The sequence below is a fragment of the Podarcis cretensis genome (assembly GCF_951804945.1).
Source record: "Podarcis cretensis genome assembly, chromosome: 13".
Classification (NCBI taxonomy): domain Eukaryota; kingdom Metazoa; phylum Chordata; class Lepidosauria; order Squamata; family Lacertidae; genus Podarcis; species Podarcis cretensis.
Genome location: NC_137182.1, coordinates 50,228,749 through 50,248,552, shown reverse-complemented (window position 1 = coordinate 50,248,552; position 19,804 = coordinate 50,228,749). Strand labels below are relative to the sequence as shown.

The following is a 19,804-nucleotide window of genomic DNA, read 5'->3' as shown; positions in this document are numbered from 1 at the left end:
CCCTCCCCTCATTTGGGGTTCTGGATACTGAGCGGAAGTGGCCGGAAACGCACGACTGCGAACGAAGCGCGGGCGGAGATTCTCGAGCGAAGTCGAAGGCGGTGTCGGAGGTCGCCTCAGAGCGCCGAAGCCCCCTCCGGAAGTTTCCGAACGCCCCCGAAGCTCCGGGGAGGGCAGGCAGCGGCGCCACACAAGATGGCGGACGGGGAGGAGGTTACTCTGGACGGGAGGCCGCTCCAGGCGTTGAGGGTCGCCGACCTGAAGGCGGCTCTGGAGCAGCGCGGCCTGGCGAAGAGCGGGCAGAAGAGCGCGTTGATCAAGCGCCTCCGCGGGGTGAGAGAAAGGGCCCGGCGGAAGGGGGCCCTGGGGCCCGGGCCGCTCCGCGCATGCGCAGACCCAGACAGGCAGTTTTTTGGCCTCAGCGACGGGGCTCGTGGCCCCGGGGTGCAGATCGTTACTACGCATGTGCGGGGCAGTATCCCACTACTGCCACCAAGTGGCGGGGCGAGGTTGTGCGGGGCGCCACCGGTTGCACAAGTGGGGGGGGGGAGGACGGTGCCGACACTACCAAAGGGAGAGGGCCCCCCACTTCTGACATCACTTTGGGGTCACCCAGCAGGAGGAGGGAGTGGAGGTCCTCCTTTAAAAAAAATAGGGGGGGTTAGATCTCGTGAAAGCTGGATCTCTTGTTACTAAATCAAAGCGGGATTGGGATCCAGTGTTGGAGGGAAAGTGGTAGGTTTTATAACCCATTAAATTACAACCATATCCATTTTCAGTTTCACCTTTCACCCTTGCAAAATTATTTTTTTTGGGGGGGTGTCCCCCTGGTTAATGCACTGTGTTTTATACCTCCATGGAGCTTCCCTGGCAAATGTTACAGGCGGTTAGGACGAGCCAGGTGAGCTTTGCAAGAGCTGAGCTGCTGTGTTGGAGCTCTCCCAGTTGAAGACGCATTGCATTTTTATCTTATGTAAAGTTTCTGCAAAACGTTAAAGTGTGCAGAGGGTTTTGCAAGTATCTCCCATGAGCACGTTGAGAACTTTGCACAAGGTCGGCTCCAAGTCTTTCAACTTCAGAACTGTACCCCTCTGAAAGCAGGCATTTTTCTATTCTGTCCATGTACAACGGTACGAGGGAGAGTTGTGTTTGGAATGTAATATAAGTAAATGGAAGCAGAATCTGTGAATGTATCAGAAGTATAGGGAGTCTAGAGTGAGGGGTTGGGAACTGTGCATTTTACCTTGTGTCGACTTTCGTTCTTGATGCCATGGGGCAGGGAGTTAGCAATTGAAAAGTAAGACAAGTTGTGGTGCTCTGTCCTGGGCAAAAGTTCGTTATGCTCTGCTTTTGGTGTCAAATGGATGTATGGGATAAATGGATATTGCTCGTTCTTATGTCATGTTATTGGAACTGTTCCCAGACTGTACGTGTGTGCATGTGTGGTGTTATCCTTCCCCCCCCCCTTACTTGACTTAAATTCTATGATCATGATAGTAACACCTGCTGAGTTCATGACAGAGGTAAGATTTGAACCCAGGGCTTTCCTGCTTCAGTGTTGAATCTCTTGGGTTACAGTAGCTGTCAGTCCTCTGGGTGTCAGCGCTTTTCTGGCTGCTTACAGTGTAGTACTATGCTAGTTTTCCAATTTGTGAATAAGCCCTGCTGTGCTTGGTGCACCTTTGTGCCACATAAATTAATCAAAGCCTTTGACGTGTAGCTGCACATTTGGATTATAGAAGCATACGAAGAAGCTAGCTGCTGGATCAGGGCACAGGCCCATTTAGTTTAACGTCCTGTTCTCGCTAGTGTGGTGTCCTGTTCTCCAGCAGATGCCCAAGGGAAGCCTGCAGGCAAGACCTGGGCGCAAGAACACTCTTGAGTCATACCACCTCTTGACAGTGGAGCTAGACCATAGCCATATCCTCCATTATAAAGCAGTGTGATGTAACACATAGAATCATAGAATTGTAGAGTTGGAAGGGACCACATGGATCATATAGTCTAACCCTTTTGCCTAACATGGGGCACAAACCCATGACCTGGAGTCCCTTGCTTAAGAAATGGGCCCTCAAATGCAGGTTTGAGTTGAAAGTGGGTCCAGTGCCTGGAAGGGTTGAAGACTATTGGTGTTGTACTAGAACTGGGAGACTTGGGTTCTAATTGCCATGCACCCGTGAAGCACATTTGGGGTCAGTATCTCAGCCTCACCTACCTCGCAGGGTTGTTGTGAGGTTAAAACAGGTGGCGTACGAGTTCCCTGAAGGAAGGGCAAGACAGAAATGTAACAGGCAACATGGGGCTGTGTGTGGCGAGTCAGTTACGTGTTGCATGAATCCTATTTGCACTTACTTCATTGCACATGCGTGATTCTTTCTGCATTAATAGGCAGGAGTTTGGGCAGGAGTCAGATCTTAATTTGAGCTGCAACTTGTTAGGATTCGGGGCTGGAAGTACTGAGAGAGCCCACCCTCGAACCTGCAGGGTGCTCGAGTCGCTCTTCCATCAGTGACTACAACCAGCCTCACATTATTGGGATTAAAAAGAGAGGCTTGAGCCCCAGTAACTCTCTCTGTAAAAATTAGCCATTGGTGGAAGCGCTGAATTAGGCAAGGCTTGCACTACACAATCAGTAACTTCTCTTGAGAATTACTTGTGCTTAGATACAATGCCGTTGCATTTTCCGAGTGTCAGTATGTTTCTGGCTGGCACTGTAAATTCCCCCATCTTTGTAAAGAACTTGCTTCCTCCTGTATTCTGCATGTTTTCTGTTGATTTGTTCTTCTGGCTGGAGTAATTTGGCCCCCAAGAGATTTGGTCAATTGACCAAATGAAAGTATCTTTAAAGATAGTTAAAATACTGTAGTGACCTACAGGTTGTATGTGAAATTCAAAACATTAATTAGACGGCTGTCATTTGTTGAAGAAGATATATACCGTATTTTTCGCTCTATAAGGTGCACCAGAGCACAAGACGGACCTAGTTTTTGGAGGAGGAAAACAATAAAAATAATATTCTGAATCTCAGAAGCCAGAACAGCAAGAGGGATCGCTGCGCAGTGAAAGCAGCAATCCCTCTTGCTGTTCTGGCTTCTGGGATAGCTGTGCAGCCTGCATTCGCTCCTTAAGACGCACACACATTTTCCCTTACTTTTTAGGAGGGAAAAAGTGAGTCTTATGTAGCAAAAAATACGGTATTTATTAGATGCACGTTTCCCTCAAGAAACTCAATGTGGCGTACATGATTATCCTGCCATTATATCTGCACAACAACCCTGTGAGGTAGGTTAAATTGAGGGCATTTAATTGGCCCAGCATCACCTAATGAGCTTCATGGCTGAGTGGGGATTTCAACCTAGATCTCCCTGACCATGAGATCATACAATAGTAGAGTGGAAGGGATCCTGAGGGTCATCTAGTCCAACCCCCTGCCAAATCTCCAAACTCTACTCACTAGGCATTAGCTTTTGCTGCCAGTTACTTCTTGTGCCCCTGCTTGAAGATGCCTGCAGTTAATAGGAAGTGTTCACTATAAGAAGCATTGCTTTTTTGCTGTTGGGTTTTGTAGGCGTAACATGACAGTGTACTGAAAATTTAAAAAGTAAACACCTTTACATTGGCATTTAGAGCCTCGTGGACTATTTGACCATGGTCAAATAATGAGCCAACTAACAATTGGCCAGTGCACCAACGCTACTTCTTGCCACTGTTTTAGTTGGACTTGATGTTCTGAGTTTCAGACAAGAGTGGAAATTTGTCCTTGTTTTCATCACTGAATGACACGGATACCTGATTTCAACTTTCTTATTATAGTAGACCTCATTCTGTGTGTGCAGAAGGGGTTGTCATTGCTTCTGATTAGGTAATTTCTTTGGGGTGGGGGAATATGGCCCTTTTGCATTTAGGTTGGCTGGGTTGGAGTGTAGCCTCTTCCGAGCTGGAAGAGGCTACACTCTGGCTCTAGATCAAGTTTAGTTACCATTAGATCATCCCTAGTCGCTCCAGAGATTTTGGACTAAAACTCCCATCTACCACGGTTAGCACAGTCACGCTGGCCAAGGTGAATGGGAGATGGGGTCCAAAAAGTTGGAGGGCGCTGGGTTGGGGAAGACCACATTAGTTGCTGTAGGAAACCAGGATTTATCTGAAAAGCCCACAGAATATTAAATGAGCCTCAGTGTCATGGCTTTGGTTTTTCTTCTTTAAAAGTCAGTTATTATGACTTACCTGAATGGATTGTTGTGCAGATAGAGGATAACATTTTGTATTGTCTTTTGCAAATGAAGAAGTGTGCTGCAAATGATTAGCTGTTGCAGAAACTTCCGTGATGCATCTGGCAGGGTTCTGTGCGATGAGAGATGACTTGGGTGGTGTACATGTTTGGTGCTGTACGGATGTGCTGTTTCAGTGAGATGTTGACAAGTTAGTAGCTATATATCTTACCATGAATCACATGTGAGCTTCCTCTGAAGATATCTGATGGAGGTTGGATGTGTAAAAAAGTCTTAAATTCCAGACTGGTGGCACGGGTGGTTTCTGACTTGGGATAATTGAGTCCATTTCTGATCAAGCTGACATCTGTGGATTCAGCTGGATTGTACTAAAATCTAGTGAGATTAATTGCATTTCAGTAAGAGGTGCAAAAGAAGTGGTGCAAAATTATTAAGTAATGACTTCTGATTCACCATTGTGTGTTGGTGGAAAGACATGCAGTGATTGGAGGTGTCGATGTGTTAGGACTTGGAGGACCTGGGCTTATTGGGGGGTATGAAGGAGAAGTCAGGTTGGACAGGTCACAAGAGCTGGCGTAGGTAGGGTGGTTTGGATTTCTTGAGTCAGGTTGCTGAGTGAGGGTTGGGGTGAGTTTAGGAAATGCAGGGTTGGGTTAAAGGCTAATCCTCACTGAGAAAGTGACAGACGAATGCTGGGTTTAACTCACCGAACTGAGAATGGATTGGATGGTTGGTTATTGGATGTCTTGAGAAACTGGTGTAACTCCGGTTGTATCCTTAGAATCATAGAATCATAGAGTTGGAAGAGACCACAAGGGCCATGGAGTCCAACCCCCTGCCAAGCAGGAAACACCATCAGAGCACTCCTGACATATGGTTGTCAAGCCTCTGCTTAAAGACCTCCAAAGAAGGAGACTCCACCACACTCCTTGGCAGCAAGTTCCACTGTCGAACAGCTCTTACTGTCAGGAAGTTCTTCCTAATGTTTAGGTGGAATCTTCTTTCTTGTAGCTTGGAGCCATTGCTCCGTGTCCGCTTCTCTGGAGCAGCAGAAAACAACCTTTCTCCCTCCTCTATGTGACATCCTTTTATATATTTGAACATGGCTATCATGCATAAGCCTTTATGGCTTAGCATATGGAAGATGGTTCTTGATGGACTTTGGGATAGGGTTTTTTTTTTTTTAAAAAAAGAGAGAGATGGTGATGAGTATGTTTGGGGCATGGACCAGCCTTGGGTGCCACCAAAATTCTGGGCAGTGTGAGATGATCTGACCTGATATCACCCCTTTTTCATTTCAGGCCCTGATGCTCGAAAACCTCCAGAAGCACTCAACCCCTCACACCACCTTCCAACCCAATTCCCAGGTGAGAGATGCCCTGTGTGGTTGTGCTGCATTGAACTGGCTGCAGGGAGCCATCCCTTTCCCTTTGCCTCTCTGCAGTTGGCCCTGAAAGTCCCGTGATGATTGTGTGTGCCCAGTTCCAGTCCTGTCCCCACAGCTGCAGCGTGAACTTAGGGGCTCCTCAGCTTTACTTCCCTGGAGTTTGTGCCTTCCCATTCTAACTTGCTAGATCCACCATAACTGCCTAAGGTTGGGGTCGAAACTCTTGCCCTCCTTGTAAGGCCCAGTTTCTCTATTGTGTCCTGTCAGATTGGCGAGGAGATGAGTCAAAACAGCTTCATCAAACAGTACCTGGAAAAGCAGCAGGAGTTGCTGAGGCAACGTCTGGAACGGGAAGCTCGGGAAGCTGCGGATTCAGAGAGTGAGTATAATGAGCTCCGTTCTCTCTCTCTCTCTCTCTCTCTCTCTCTCCCTCTCCTGATTCTCCACCCCAGTAGACTTGGGAGGCAGACCGCCTTTCAGAACGAAAGAATTAAGGCACATTCTTGTATTGCTGTTGTTGGCTTTTAATTCTGTAACCAAAGAGCCGGAACGGAGCCCCCACCTCTGGCTAACGGGAACTCTTAAGTCTAATTGGTAGCCAGCATATCTTTTGCCCGCTGCGGACGTTTGGAATGAAACCAAAATGGATGTCTTGGAACGGTTTGTGTTCTGAGCAGTCGTATTGCCCACCCTGGAGCTCCTGTGGCATTCGGAAGCTTGTGCCGCTTTTGAAAATACTGATTTTGTTCATTCCTAGTTAGTGGCACTTTCCACAATATTTGCATTACACAAGAGTTTGTGGTCATTTTAGGTGGAAAAGAAAAATGGTACAAATGTTTCATCCTGTTCCATGAAAAAACAGAGGCTCTGACAGTTCGAAACATACAAAGAGAAGTCTCTGAGGTTATAGACAGCTTCCTTCTTTTCTTTCCTCCACCTCCTCCTTTATATATTTATTTATACCCTGCCTTTTTACCTGGCGGGACTCAAGGCAGCTTACAGATGAAAACAAGAACCACTAAAATCGTAGAAAAGGCAATTGTTAAAATACAGTGGTACCTCGGGTTACAGATGCCTCAAGTTACAGACTCCACTAACCCAGAAATAGTACCTCGGGTTAAGAACTTTGCTTCAGGATGAGAACAGAAATCGCGCAGCGGCAGCAGGAGGCCCCATTAGCTAAAGTGGTGCTTCAGGTTAAGAACAGTTTCAGGTTAAGAACGGACCTCCAGAACGAATTAAGTTCTTAACCTGAGGTACCACTGTAGAATTAAACACTGATAGAATTAAAGCTATACAGTGGTACCTCAGGATGCGAATGGGATCCGTTCTGGAGCCCTGTTTGTATTCTGAAGCGAACGCAACCTACGTCTGTGAGGGTCGTGATTTGCCACTTCTGCACATGCGCGTGACGTCATTTTGAGTGCAAGCGGTGAAACCCAGACGTGATGCACTCCGTTACTTGTGGATCACCGCGGAGCGCAACCTGAAAAGGCTTAACCTGAAGCGACTTCAATCCGAGGTATGACTGTATAATCTAAAAAATCTGTTTAAAACATACCAATAATTGCAATGAAAACAGCATGATTTTTGTTGTTGTTTAGTCGTTTAGTCGTGTCCGACTCTTCGTGACCCCATGGACCAGAGAACGCCAGGCATTCCTGTCCTCCACTGCCCCCCGCAGCTTGGTCAGACTCATGCTGGTAACCTCGAAAACACTATCCAACCATCTCGTCCTCTGTCGCCCCCTTCTCCTTGTGCCCTCCATCTTTCCCAACATCAGGGTCTTCTCCAGGGAGTCTTCTCTTCTCATGAGGTGGCCAAAGTCTTGGAGCCTCAGCTTCACAATCTGTCCTTCCAGTGAGCACTCAGGGCTGATTTCCTTCAGAATGGAGAGGTTTGATCTTCTTGCAGTCCATGGGACTCTCAAGAGTCTCCTCCAGCACCATAATTCAAAAGCATCAATTCTTCGGCGATCAGCCTTCTTTATGGTCCAGCTCTCACTTCCATACATCACTACTGGGAAAACCATAGCTTTAACTATACGGACCTTTGTTGGCAAGGTGATGTCTCTACTTCTCAAGATGCTGTCTAGGCCTGTCATTGCCCTTCTCCCAAGAAGCAGACGTCTTTTAATTTCGTGGCTGCTGTCACCATCTGCAGTGATCATGGAGCCCAAGAAAGTAAAATCTCTCACTGCCTCCATTTCTTCCCCTTAGTCTTCACCTGCCAGCAAGACAGCAAGGAAGGAACCTGTCTAAGGTCTCTAGGGAGGGAGATCCATAGTCTGGGAACCACCACTGAGAAGGCCCTCTCCTGCGTCCCCATCAAGCATGCCTGGGAAAGTAGGGTGCTTCCTCCCTCCCTCTCTTTCTCTCTTCCTTCAGTTTATATGCCACCCTTCCCTCCCAAAGGAGCTCAGGGCAGCAAGCACATCAGTAATAAAAACATTTGAAAACACATTTTAAAAATGGTTGAAAACATTATCTCAGCCAGTAACTGTCATGAACAGTGTTTTTCAGTCATCAAACGCCTAGGTAAGCAGGGCTGTTCTCAAGTTCCTCCTGAAAGTTAATAATGATGGATCCAGGTGCAACTCACCTGGGAGGGATTGTAGGGGCCGAAGTACAGTGGTACCTCGGGTTACATACACTTTAGGTTACATACGCTTCAGGTTACAGACTCTGCTAACCCAGAAATATTACCTCGGGTTAAGAACTTTGCTTCAGGACGAGAACAGAAATCGTGCTCTGGCGTCGCAGCGGCAGCAGGAGGCCCCATTAGCTAAAGTGGTGCTTCAGGTTAAGAACAGTTTCAGGTTAAGAACGGACCTCCGGAATGAATTAAGTACTTAACCCGAGGTACCACTGTAGTTGATATTAAGGAAGGCACTCTTAGTTACTGACAAGGCTGCAATTCTAACCCCAAAGAGTGACCAAAAAATTCAGAAAAATTGTGTTAAGTTCCAAATTAAGTAATTGGTTAAGAACACTGAAAGATCGAGAAATATTTTGCCTGCAGAAAGGAAAATTGATAAGAGGATTGAAATGATGGGCAAAAAGGTGGAGGAAAGGATGCTCTCGTTTTTGCCTGCTGACTGTGCTGTTTTTATGGGTGTCTCTTTTCGAAAGGTAGGTTATAAATTCCGTATAGAAAACAAGTAAATATGTAACTTGGGACACAAACTTTGATGACCTGGCAGGTTAAATGGGTCCTTGTGAAAAAGCCCCTAGTAAAAAAGCAAAGGGAATGTTGATGAGTTGATGAGTTGATAAATGAAGTTGATGAGTTGGAAAACGTTTTGAGGAGAAACAACTTGTTCTCGTGGAGTATTTCTGATGAAACAGAGGGCAAACAGCTGGTACTCTCCAGTAAATTATGGGTTCGTATTCTGCACATTTACTGATGGACAAGATAGCATGGAAGTTTTATATCAGGTATCAGAATACTGTGGACTGACCATGACACTTATTAATAAAACTTTCGAGATAGCAATATAAAACCATTAAGTAGTTTATGTTACTTAAAATCGGAGGTTGTGATTAACGAAGGTCATGTTTAAGTCTTCCTTCCTCAGGGATGCTGCAAGAAGAAGCATGTTAAAATTTGTGGTTGTGCAACAGGATAGGCATCAATAATTGGTGGATTTCTCCCTCTAAATGAATTGCTTCTTCATGCCCCATTAGGATAGGCAGTGTATCTTTGTTCTTGAGGAGAAGGTCAGTTATTTATTGTCCGCTTTAAGAAATTTGGAGGGACAGCTTGCTTACTTACTTACTTACTTATTTATTTATTTATTTATTTATTTATTTATAAACCCTTGTTGCTATAAAAACACAATCATCTTGTGAAGCTTAGGTGGGCATCTTGTTGAGCAGTGCAAAGAGCCCTTTTTGGCTGATGAAGTCAAAGGCCCTTGTCAGGTCTATGAAGGTGATAAAGAAGGGCGCCTCGTCTCTCGGCAATACTCCTGCAGCTGGAACAGTGAGAAAATCACATTGGCTGCTGACCTCTGAGTTCTAAAGCTGTATTGTGACGCGGGATAGACTCTTGTCAGTGAATGACTGTAATCTGTTGAGAACCACACAGGCGAAGGTTTTCCCCACAATACTCCACAGGGAGATCAAAATATATCAGTGCAGTTTACAGTAATTCCTATATACAGTGCTTTTTTTCTTTAAAAAAATGTTTAGGGGTACTCTTGCTTTGACTCAAGAAAATCACCATTTTATAGTTCAAATTGGGGGAAATAAATACAGTAAATGGACAAAAGTACAAAGATTCACAAAATGTTTAGGGGTATGTGTACCCCTGCGTCTCCCCAGAAAAAAGCACTGCCCATATATACCTGAGACCATCAGCTAACTGGTATAGAAGGATGTATTATTAATTGCCTGCATAAGCCTGGCAAAATAGCCAAGTTTTCTTCTCTCTCTCTCTCTATATATATATTTAATTTTCCAAATTTTGAAATTTACAAACCATTGTCAAACAACCAAAACAAAAAGAGAATTCCATAAATTCCCATGGACTTCCCTCCTCCCCTTTGTGGGTGTTTGTGTTAACCTTTTTCCTCCTGCATCTTCTCTATTAATACAATTCTATTAAATCTCCATTACAATCGTAGTCCAACGTTAACGACAAGTATCATTTCGATCCTACTACTAATTTTAATTGTTTACAATGATTTTTAAGATAAATTATATATTTTCCCCATTTCTTACTAAAATGTTGGTCTTCCTGATTCCTAATTTTTCTGGTCATTTTTGCTGTTTCAGCATAGCCCATCAATTTAATCTGTCATTCTAAAATAGCCAAGTTTTCAGCAGACATTTATAGGTTGAAACAGAAAGCACCTGCTGAATCCTTATTGGCAAAGCATTCTTCAGGACTGGGCCAATGACACTAAAGGCCCTTTTTCATGTTGATGTCACGTGAGCCTCACCAGCTCTGGGGCAGCCTAGGTTTGCCCATAACCCAGATTTTAGAATTCGGGGGATGAGTGCAGCAAACCTTGCCCTCACACACTCCCTCCCTCCTTTCTCCTCCTCCAAAATAATCATGGGAAAAATCAGAGCCTTCTGCTTCCATTTCAGACATTACACCGGAACCCTAAACCATGTTTTATCTTAACCATGGTTTGTTGAAATAAGTCACTTTCTTAAATGCCGGGTTGTATCTAACTAGGTTCTACTCATGGTAGACCTACTGGAATTAGTGGACCTACATTAGCCATCTCCACGAATGTCAACTTCCTACATGGCTGACTTTGGATGCGTTTGCAGTTTCAACAAACCACAGTCAAGATCAGCTTCGGCTTGTCAGGTTTGGGTGACACAGCAAGGTGTGGTTGATCTAAAATGGAAGTGATGCTTCCAAACTCCTCCCTGCAGCCTTGATTGATTGATTGAATTTATATACTGCCCTATACCCGGAGGTCTCATACTTGGGGGAGGGGAACACGTGGACCCGAGATTCTCTGTTTCTCATTCTGATAATGCTGAACTGCTATTTAGCATCACATCTGAATCAACCCTGCAACTCTAGGTCAGTGGTGGGGGAATCTGGGCCCAGGTGCTAAACGTGGCCTGCTGTCCCTCTGCATTTGGCCCTGAGAATCCTCCCCAGGCCATGTTCCTTGCTGACCTTGCTTCTCACTCTGAGCATTTTTGCCTGCCTGGAATGTGTCCTTGAACTCTCGCTTGTTTGGGTGGAGGATAGAGAGGTATGTGTGTGGAAGCTAAACTCCTGTGCAAAGGAAAATTTCACACTCCTTGCTGCACCAGCTTTTTGTCTCTGGTATCTTGTCCTCAAAAGGTTGCTTAGAAGGGAATGGGGCCACCCCTGCTGCGGACAATTCTGATTTAAAACCAGATATAACCGTGTAAAAGGTCTGATGGAATGATTTTAAGCCAGATTTTCATAGCTCTGAAATACAGACATCTTAGTAGACGGTCAGATTCAGACATCATGCAGCAAGATTGCATTAGTTAATTACGGAAATGGATGGACTATGACAAATGGCATTCGGAAAACATGAACCGTTCAGAGCTGTTTACAATATTCTGATGCCATTATTGAGAGTCTGGGTTGTTATGGGCATGATAGATTTTACAGTACTTGTACTGTAGGATCTGCTGCAGAAAAGTAAAGAAAAGAAAAAGGGGGAAAAGATGTACGCTATGTTCCATGTTGTTTTCCTTGTTATAGCACAGCTCTGCAACTGCAGGGTTAATGTGCTTTTGCCTCACCTCTCAATTGCTAAGAAACATACTCATGCAGTTGATTCCAGAGTGTGGATTTGAGTGTCTAGCTCAGGGGTATGCAAACTAAGGCCCGGGAGCCGGGTCCGGCCCAATGGCCTTCTATATCCAGCCCGCCGACTGTCCGTGAATCAGCATGAGTAGAATGTGTCTTTTTATTTAAAATGCATCTCTGGGTTATTTGTGGGGCATAGGAATTTGTTCATTCCCCCCCCCCAAAAAAATATAGTCCCCCCCAAAGGTCTGAGGGACAGTGGACCCGCCCCCTGCTGAAAAAATTTGCTGACCCCTGGTCTAGCTTTTTAAAAGGTGTGTGCTCTTGACCCGCTCAGAATGTGACTGCCGTGTACCTGGCTTCCAGAGAAAAAGAGGGCAGGAGGAGGTGCCCCAGACAGACAGGCATTTGCAAACCTCTTGGCACTCATCCAGTTTCTCTGTTCCGAAGATGTGTTTGCACATGCTTCTGCTGCAGAGGGATTTGGGTGACCAGGGGGACGAGGTGGTGGTGTTGCTCCCTCCAAACAGCTGGGCAACATTCCACACCCTGAGGCTTAAGGCCATGCCCTGTTAGATGCCCTGTTAGCACATCCGTTTCCTTCCATGCCTGCTGACCGGCAAGGTTGATCAAAGCTTTTGTTCAGAATGTGGATTATCAGTAACTATTGTTCCACCAGATGTACATAGATCAGAGGCGAGCCAGTGTAAGAGTGTTTACACACCTGCACACCCACCAGGGAGAAGGGCAACTTCTGGCTATGCCTCCAGCAAGATAAGAGATCAGCCACATTTGCTCTCACTTCAGCCAAAATGGAGAGGCATGGCAGAGGGGAATGTTTGCTCCTAGCCGTTTGTGTGTTTGTGTGCACATACACACTCACACTACGTGTGTATGTCATTGCTTGCTTGTGTATTACAAGAGGCTTCTGGTAGTACTCAAGTTGACAGTAATCAGGAGGAAGACCCATGTCTTTTTTGGGGGGGCAGACTTATCTGCTTACCATGCAGAAGGATCAGTCCCCAGTGAAATCTCTAGGTAGGGCTAGTCCGTGTACTATTATAATTATTTCTTCTACTGTTATTGGTAGTGTATCATCATCATTGTTCAGTTTATTGCCCACCCTTCATCTGCAGATCTCTGGGCAGGTTACAACAACTTAAAACTCAGCCATCACAACTAATTAGAATTCAATTTTTAAAGCAGATAAAACCAATGATGGTCACAGGAATAGGGTAGGTCATACTGAGATTGATGGACCAATGTTCTGAGATGTTACCAGGCGGCCTCCTCTGCTCCTAGGGTCAAAAATGAAGGTACTGGGGTGGGGTTGGAGTCTTTTATATATATTGGGGGCGAATGGATTGGCAGCCGATCTGTTTGCTTTGTGAATATGTAATTGAGCCGGCTAAATGAAAGAAAGTCCTTCCTCACGCAGTGGAACTATGGAACTCCCTCCCACAGGAGACGGTGAGGCCGCCCACTTGGATGGCTTTAGAAGAGGAGTGGACAAATTCACAAAGAATAAGATTATCAATGGCTACTAGCCATGATGGCTGTGCTTTGATGCCGTGGTTGGGGAGAGCAATGCTTCTGAGTACCATTTGCTGGAAACCAGAGGAGGAGAGAGGGGTCTTGTGTTCGAATCCTGCTGGCAGGTTTCCAAAATGCCTCCGGTTGGCCACTGCGAGAACACAGTGCTGGACCTTGTGTCTCTCCCAGCTGCCACTTGAGCTTCCCTTGGGGTGGCCTACCTGGTGTGAGAAGCGATGTCTGGCCTGACCAGCTGACGGTTCTCCCCTTCCTTTGCTAGGCAAAAGCTGCATTGTGTCACGGGAGAGGGAAGAATCTGATGAAGAAGGGCCAAGAAGACCGGAGCAGCACCCGACCCGGGTCAGGCAGGTAAGTAGCCGTGATACAGGTTGAGGGGGTCAGCGTGGGGAGGTGCGTGTGAGGCATTTGCCCCAGAAGGGGCTGGTGCAGAGCAGCTGGAGGCATGCCGTGATTTGCTCTTCCCTTCAGGCCAGAGCTGTAAAGACCCCGGGAGCCGCCCACGCCCCAAGCAGCGAAGAGCGAGAGACGCCTCTCAGGAGTCGAAGGGCAGCCCAGAGGGCTCCTGTGAAAGAGGAGGAGGAAGAGGAGGACGAGGACGACGAAGAGGACGAGGACGAGGATGACGAGGAGGAGGAAGAAGAAGCTGCCGCGTTGCCGGCCAAACAGACGCCGAAGGGGCAGGCTGAACCCGGCGCCCCAGCTCCCCTGGAGAAGGGCGCATGCCAGCCTTCCCTGCCCACTGCCCCACAGGCCCAGCCAAAAGAGGCCATGGCCCAAAGCCCGGACGCCCCAGTTTGCGGAGCGGCCGTGCCACTTCTCCCACCATCAAAGGGCCTAGCAGAGGCTGAACCCGCAGTCCCAGAGTGCAGGGAAGAGCAGCCAGCAACTGTGACACAGGAGGGGCTCCAGGAGGAAAAGAGGGGCCTTGAGATGCCAGGGCCTCCAGAAGAGGTAGAGCCTGTCGAGGCCGCAGCCCAGCTACCCGAAGCCTTAAAGGTGGAGGTGGCCAAAGAAGCAGGGCCTTGCCCAGAGGAAAGAGGGGCGACTGCCCCCCACGAGGCACAAGGGGAGCAGGGGGTGGGCCTGCGGGGGTGGGGGGGCCCTGCGGTCCCTCTGCAGCCCCAGCAGGTGGTGGCAGAGCAGATCCAGAGAGATGAGGATCAGGAGGAAGCAGCCGAGGCCCTGAAGACTCTGCAGGAAGAGACAGCAGCTGCCGCTGCCGCCCTGGTCCAGGACTCCCCTTCCCCTCCGCAGCTGACAGAAGCACAACACACCCAGCAGGATGACAGGGGCGAGGAGCCCCCTCCTCCTCTCTTGACCAAGGAGGCCCCCGGGCCCAGCCCTGCAGAAGACGAAGAGGCCCCCCCTCAGCTCTCTCAGCCATCTCCCCCCGCTCAGGAAGTCCCAGCCGCCGCTGCCAGCCCTGGCCCCCCGGAGGAACGGCCTGGCCACCCGCCATCTCCCCTGCAGCGCCCGCGGGAAAGGCCCGCGGGCTCCAGCTCCTCCCGCTCTTCCTCCTCCGCGTCCAGCTCCTCCAGGTCCCGCTCTCGCGGCAGCTCGCAGCCTCGCTCCCGCGCCAGGAGGCCCCGCTCCGGCTCCTCCGAGTCGCCCGCCAGGAAGCGGCGGGCCTCGGGGTCCCCGTCCCGCTCTGGCTCCGAGCGGCACAGCAGCTCCTGCTCCAGGTCTCGCTCCAGGTCGCGGTCCCGGTCGCCTTCCAGCAGTGGCAGCAGCAGAAAGGTGAGTGTCCGGTTTCTTCCTGAGTCACTTGAAGGCAAAAAAGGTGGGCTTCCCACACTGGATTATTGTGTCTGTTCAGGATCACAGATTCAGTCCTGGTTGGATAGTCCCATTGTGCAATTTTTCCAGAGAGTCAGAGTGGTTTCTTGAACACCTGCCCGCACCCCTCTTCCTCTGCCTAGTACTATTCTCCTTTCCTGTAGGATTCGCGTCTTACATTATTACCACTTCAACCTGTTGAGGGCACCTTTCTCAGCAGGAAGGATTTGAATCCAGCTCTCCTCCACCTCAGCCCAGTCTTTTTATCCATGGGAGCCACCAGGGTTTTCGTGTGTGGTTCCCCGCCCCCTTCTCGTTGTTGTTGTTTTTAATTAGGGAAATGAGAAACAATACATTTGGCAGGTGTTTCAAAGCACCTTGTAATCAGCCATCCCCTTGGTCATCAGTGGTGTGTATAAGTGCCCTTTCTCTGTTATGGCGCCTTCCCCTAGGCCAGTGACCCCAGGTGTTGTAGGACTACAACTCCCATCCTCCCCCCCCAGCTCTTCCTTATGGGAGTTGTAGTTCAACAACATCTGGGCACCCCGAGTTGAAGAACGCTGCTCACTTACCAGGCTACAAGCAGCGTTCCCATACTTGAGATTATCCGCTGTCTGCTGCTGCTTAGCAGCCTTTGGGTTTCAAACAGTAGGTGAAGTTTCCAGAGCAGCAGGGCAATGTTTTTCTCCCCTGGAAACGTGCTCAATTCTGGTCCTTCCCTGACTTCTGGGCAACGAATGTGCTCCAACGGGGTGAAACAGGCCCATGGCTAGCAGCTCAGCATTTGATCTCTGTGTCTAGATGCTGCCCCCTGCTTAAATCACCAGAGCCTTGTTTGAAGCTGCTGTGAGACTGGGCATTTGGAGAGTGTCTGGCTCAAAGCAAGATGCTGCTTAAGAACCGGGCGTTTGAAACCCAGGGTGTGTGTGGAAGAGGGATTTCTTTTTCTTCAAAAAAGAAAAGCAGCAATCCTGTCTCAGTGCATTATTTGTTTTCTTGTCCATATTTAAGGATTCATAACTTTAGATGCTGGGCTGTTCTGTCCACACAACCATTCTCAATAGCTGTTAGCTATAAAGCATATTCAAGGGCGCTGAGAGCTATGAGCCTCTTGTGAGCACTGCCGTATTGATAGTCATTTTATTCGGAGCAACCTAAAACTTGCTTTAAAAATCATTTGTGCTAGTAAAAAAAAATAATAATAACAACCTCACCTTGCTGGCAAGCAGCTTTAAAAATCAAATAAAATACATGTGCAAATGGCAAACATCTTTAGAGGTGTTCCCTCTTTAATGGGAGAGCCAGGGCTTTTCTGAAATTATACCGGCTGTGACACATTGGTGAATCATCATCTAAAAGCAAAGAAAGCACGTTCCCCCAAACTATTATTCTTTCTCAGGTTGCGGATTTAATCAATTAATTGACTGGCTCAGTTTACTTTCGTTTAATCCAGTCACAAGCTTGCTTCGTGATTGCGCCTTCCCCTGCTTGTGAGCAGCAGGGGAGGTGTATGTGTCTGTGGATTATTTCTCACTTCAATGCAGCCTTCCTCGGGTGGGCAGGCTGGAGACGGCCATCTAAAAAAACCAAACCACCTGTTTTTCTGCTTTCAGTCCCGTAGCCCTGAAGCCTCAAGGGAAGGTAGCAGCTACCCCCACACCAAAGAGACCTCCCCGACAGGGGAGAGCCCCCCACGCCACAGCCCCCAGACTCAGCAAGATGGGTCATCAAGCCCAAGGGAAAAGCGAAGAAACACCCTTCCCCTGCCTTCGGAGCCCCAGAGACACCCCAGCCATGGCCAGGAGCAGGAACAGCAGGAAGAGGAGGAGGAGATGGAGATGACAGTTCCAGAGCAAGTACGGAATGGGGGAGAGGAAGGGTTGCAGGGCGGGGTGTGCATCGTTTTTGGAGGGGGGGGGCGCATACAGGGCGGGGGAGGTCTTGAGACCCTCACCGTGCGGCCTCTTCCTGCTAAACTAAGCCTTTCCCCACAGGGCAGCCCAGAGCCCCCCACTCCAATGGAGGCCTGTGGCCTCGACAGCGGGGTCCCTGCCTCGGAGCCACACCGCCAGTCCGAACAGCGGCACAGCGAAAAGTAAGTATCCGAGGCCGAGCGACCCGGGCAGTGGAGGGCGGAGGCTGAGCAGGCCCCACATGCACCGCTGGGGAATGGGGCGCGTAGAGAAGGGAGCCTCCAGGGGCGGCAGCGGGCCCAGGAGTTCAGGTTTGGCTTGAGGCCACGATGCAGCAATGCCACACAACGCAACATGTGACACAGGGCTTTGTTTGGCCCACCTTTGGGCCCCAGAACACGTGGGTGGTCAGAGGCATGCGCAGAGCGGGCTGTGGAAGGGTTCCTGGGGGAAGAGGTGATTTCATAGAATCATAGAGTTGGCCATCTGGCTCAACCCCCTGCAATGCAGGAATTTCCAGACGAATTTACTTGTTTTAGAATTTCAGGACTGATACACTACATATTTCTAGCAGAGCTTGGTTATTTCCCTAGCAGTACTTGTTAAGTTCAGCATGATCAGGGGGTTTCTGTCTAAACCAGCCCCTGTGCGCTCCTAAGGGACAAATACCTTGCTCAGTGCTGTCAGAGGGGAGCCTCTCAGCCCTGCACAAAACGCCATCAGGGAGTTAACCTGGGACCTTCTAAAGACCGCTCAGTTCTCCTCTGCCCTTCCTCATGCACCTCACTTCTGCACATACAAGGATACTTGATTTCTGGTAGAGAGATTATGCTGTTACAGGTTTTACGATTATTCAAAAGTTTTGATTTTGTTAAAGTGGTCTGTGTTCCAAGGCTGAGGGGCTGGATGGAAACAGCTGGCACGCCTTGTTAGTGTCAAGGTGTCATGGCTTCTGGATCTTGGTGGTGCAGGTAGATACTTCTGGTATCAGCAGAGCTGCTCCTCATCACCCTGGGCTGCTTGACCCCCTACTTCAGTTGGGCTAGGCCGGTAGTGTACACATGTATAGCGTTTAAGCAATTCCCATTCTGTGCTAGGTGCTGTACTCTATCTAAAGGCTACCCACCCCCAAAAAAGCAGCTGCAGTCTCACTTCTGCTTGGGAATGGACCCGTCCGCTGGGCCAAACTGATGGTGATGGAGTTGCTTTTCAAGGGATGGCGAGGAGGAGAACCTCCTTTGACTGATATTGCACCATTGGGGTGGTGCCAGTTAATGTCTCAGTGGAACAAACACAGGAAATGAATTAACTTGGGGTCGGAGGGAGGACAATGCAAATGGTTTGTAGGGCTCAGGTGTTCCAAAAGCCCAGTTTTGTTACCTGATAGTGGCCAGGATGGGGAGCCAGGGAGTCCCCCTGATGTTACTGGACTAGGTCACAGTAAGGAGCGCCGGCTGGATCAGGTCATTGGCTCATCTCTTCACCACCCTGTTCTCACAGTGGCCAACCAGATACCCCTAAGAAGCCCAGGAACCTCCCATCATTATCCCTGAATAGTGGCCGTTGCTGACAGAGCACAGTTCCCTGTTCCTGCTATAGTGGGCAGCTCACGACCCACAGCTGTGCTGCAGACAGGGCAGTGGAAGCTGTTCCCGTTGAACTCGTGCCTGTTGACCCCGCTGTCAAAGGCACAGACTCTCCCGATGCCAAGGACCCAGACCTGGCTGGGCTGCATCCTTGACAGCCAAGAAATGTGGAAGGCTTTGCCCATTCCCCAAATGTTGCCATTCAGTCTCTGCATACTGTTGGTGTCCCCTCTTTCTTTTTGGGGGTGACATGGAAGTGGGGTGTTGTGCAGGGATTGGGGGAAGAAGCTGCGATGCCGAGGCCAAAGCGTGGGTCGGGCGTGTGTGTGTCGAGGGGTGCGCGCCTTGCTTTGCTGCTTGCGCTCCCCTGCAGCCTCCCATCGCCTCTCCTCCGGTCTCCTCCGGCGCCCCCCCCCCCATCCATGCCCTTTCCTCCCCCGCTATTTCTCCCCTCTCCATCCCTCCTCCTCCTCCTCCTCCTCCCTCCTCCCCAAACCCTCCCGGGGGCTGCTGGGAAAGACGGCGGCGGCGGCGGCAAGATGGCTCCGCCGCCTGTCCGCGGCCTCGGTGCGCTCCTGACGCTGCTTGCGCCGCTCCTGCCGCCGCCCCCGCCCGGCCCCGCGTCGCTGCGGCGCCTGCTGGACTAGAGGCGGAGCGGAGGAAGCGCCGGCCGGGCCATGCTGCTCTCCGAGAGCAAGGGAGGGTGAGACGGGGCGCCCGGCCTGGCGCAGCGCGGCCGCTGCCTCCATCCATCCATCCATCCATCCATCCATCCTTCCCTCCCTCCCATTCATTCATTCATTCATTCGCCCGTCCCCTCCTCTGGCCGGCCTTCGCCCGTCGCCCGCTCCCCGCAGTCCCGCCCGGGCTCCGCCGCCTACTGCCGCCTCCTTCCCAGCCGGGTCGCCCCGCTCTCCCTTTCCCTTCCTCGCCTCCTTCTCCCTCCCCCGCCCCGCGCGCCTTGCTCTCCCTGCGCCATTCCCATCTCGCTCGCCTCCCCTTCCCTCCCCGCTCCCAGATCTGTCCCCGTCTCCTTCCCGAGCCCTCTCCTCTCTCCCTTCGCCGGCCGCATCCTGCTCCAAGCTCGCTCCCCCCACC

General features: G+C 49.5%; 1 protein-coding gene across 3 annotated transcripts in view; it reads left to right on the top strand.

The window, feature by feature from the left end:
- The first annotated feature begins 6 nt into the window (after positions 1-6).
- The window catches only part of ACIN1 (apoptotic chromatin condensation inducer 1), a 35,132-nt gene continuing 15,334 nt past the window's right edge, over positions 7-19,804 (top strand). Inside the window, exons 1-7 of one of the 3 annotated variants that reach the window (XM_079951428.1) lie at positions 7-333; positions 5,534-5,599; positions 5,887-5,998; positions 13,691-13,779; positions 13,900-15,179; positions 16,829-17,063; positions 17,202-17,302. In XM_079951428.1, the coding sequence (XP_079807554.1) occupies positions 196-333; positions 5,534-5,599; positions 5,887-5,998; positions 13,691-13,779; positions 13,900-15,179; positions 16,829-17,063; positions 17,202-17,302 (2,021 nt within the window). In that variant the 5' untranslated portion in view covers positions 7-195. Of the gene's footprint in view, positions 334-5,533; positions 5,600-5,886; positions 5,999-13,690; positions 13,780-13,899; positions 15,180-16,820; positions 17,064-17,201; positions 17,303-19,804 lie in introns of all 3 variants that reach the window. The other 2 variants (XM_079951427.1, XM_079951426.1) reach the window with 2 other exon arrangements.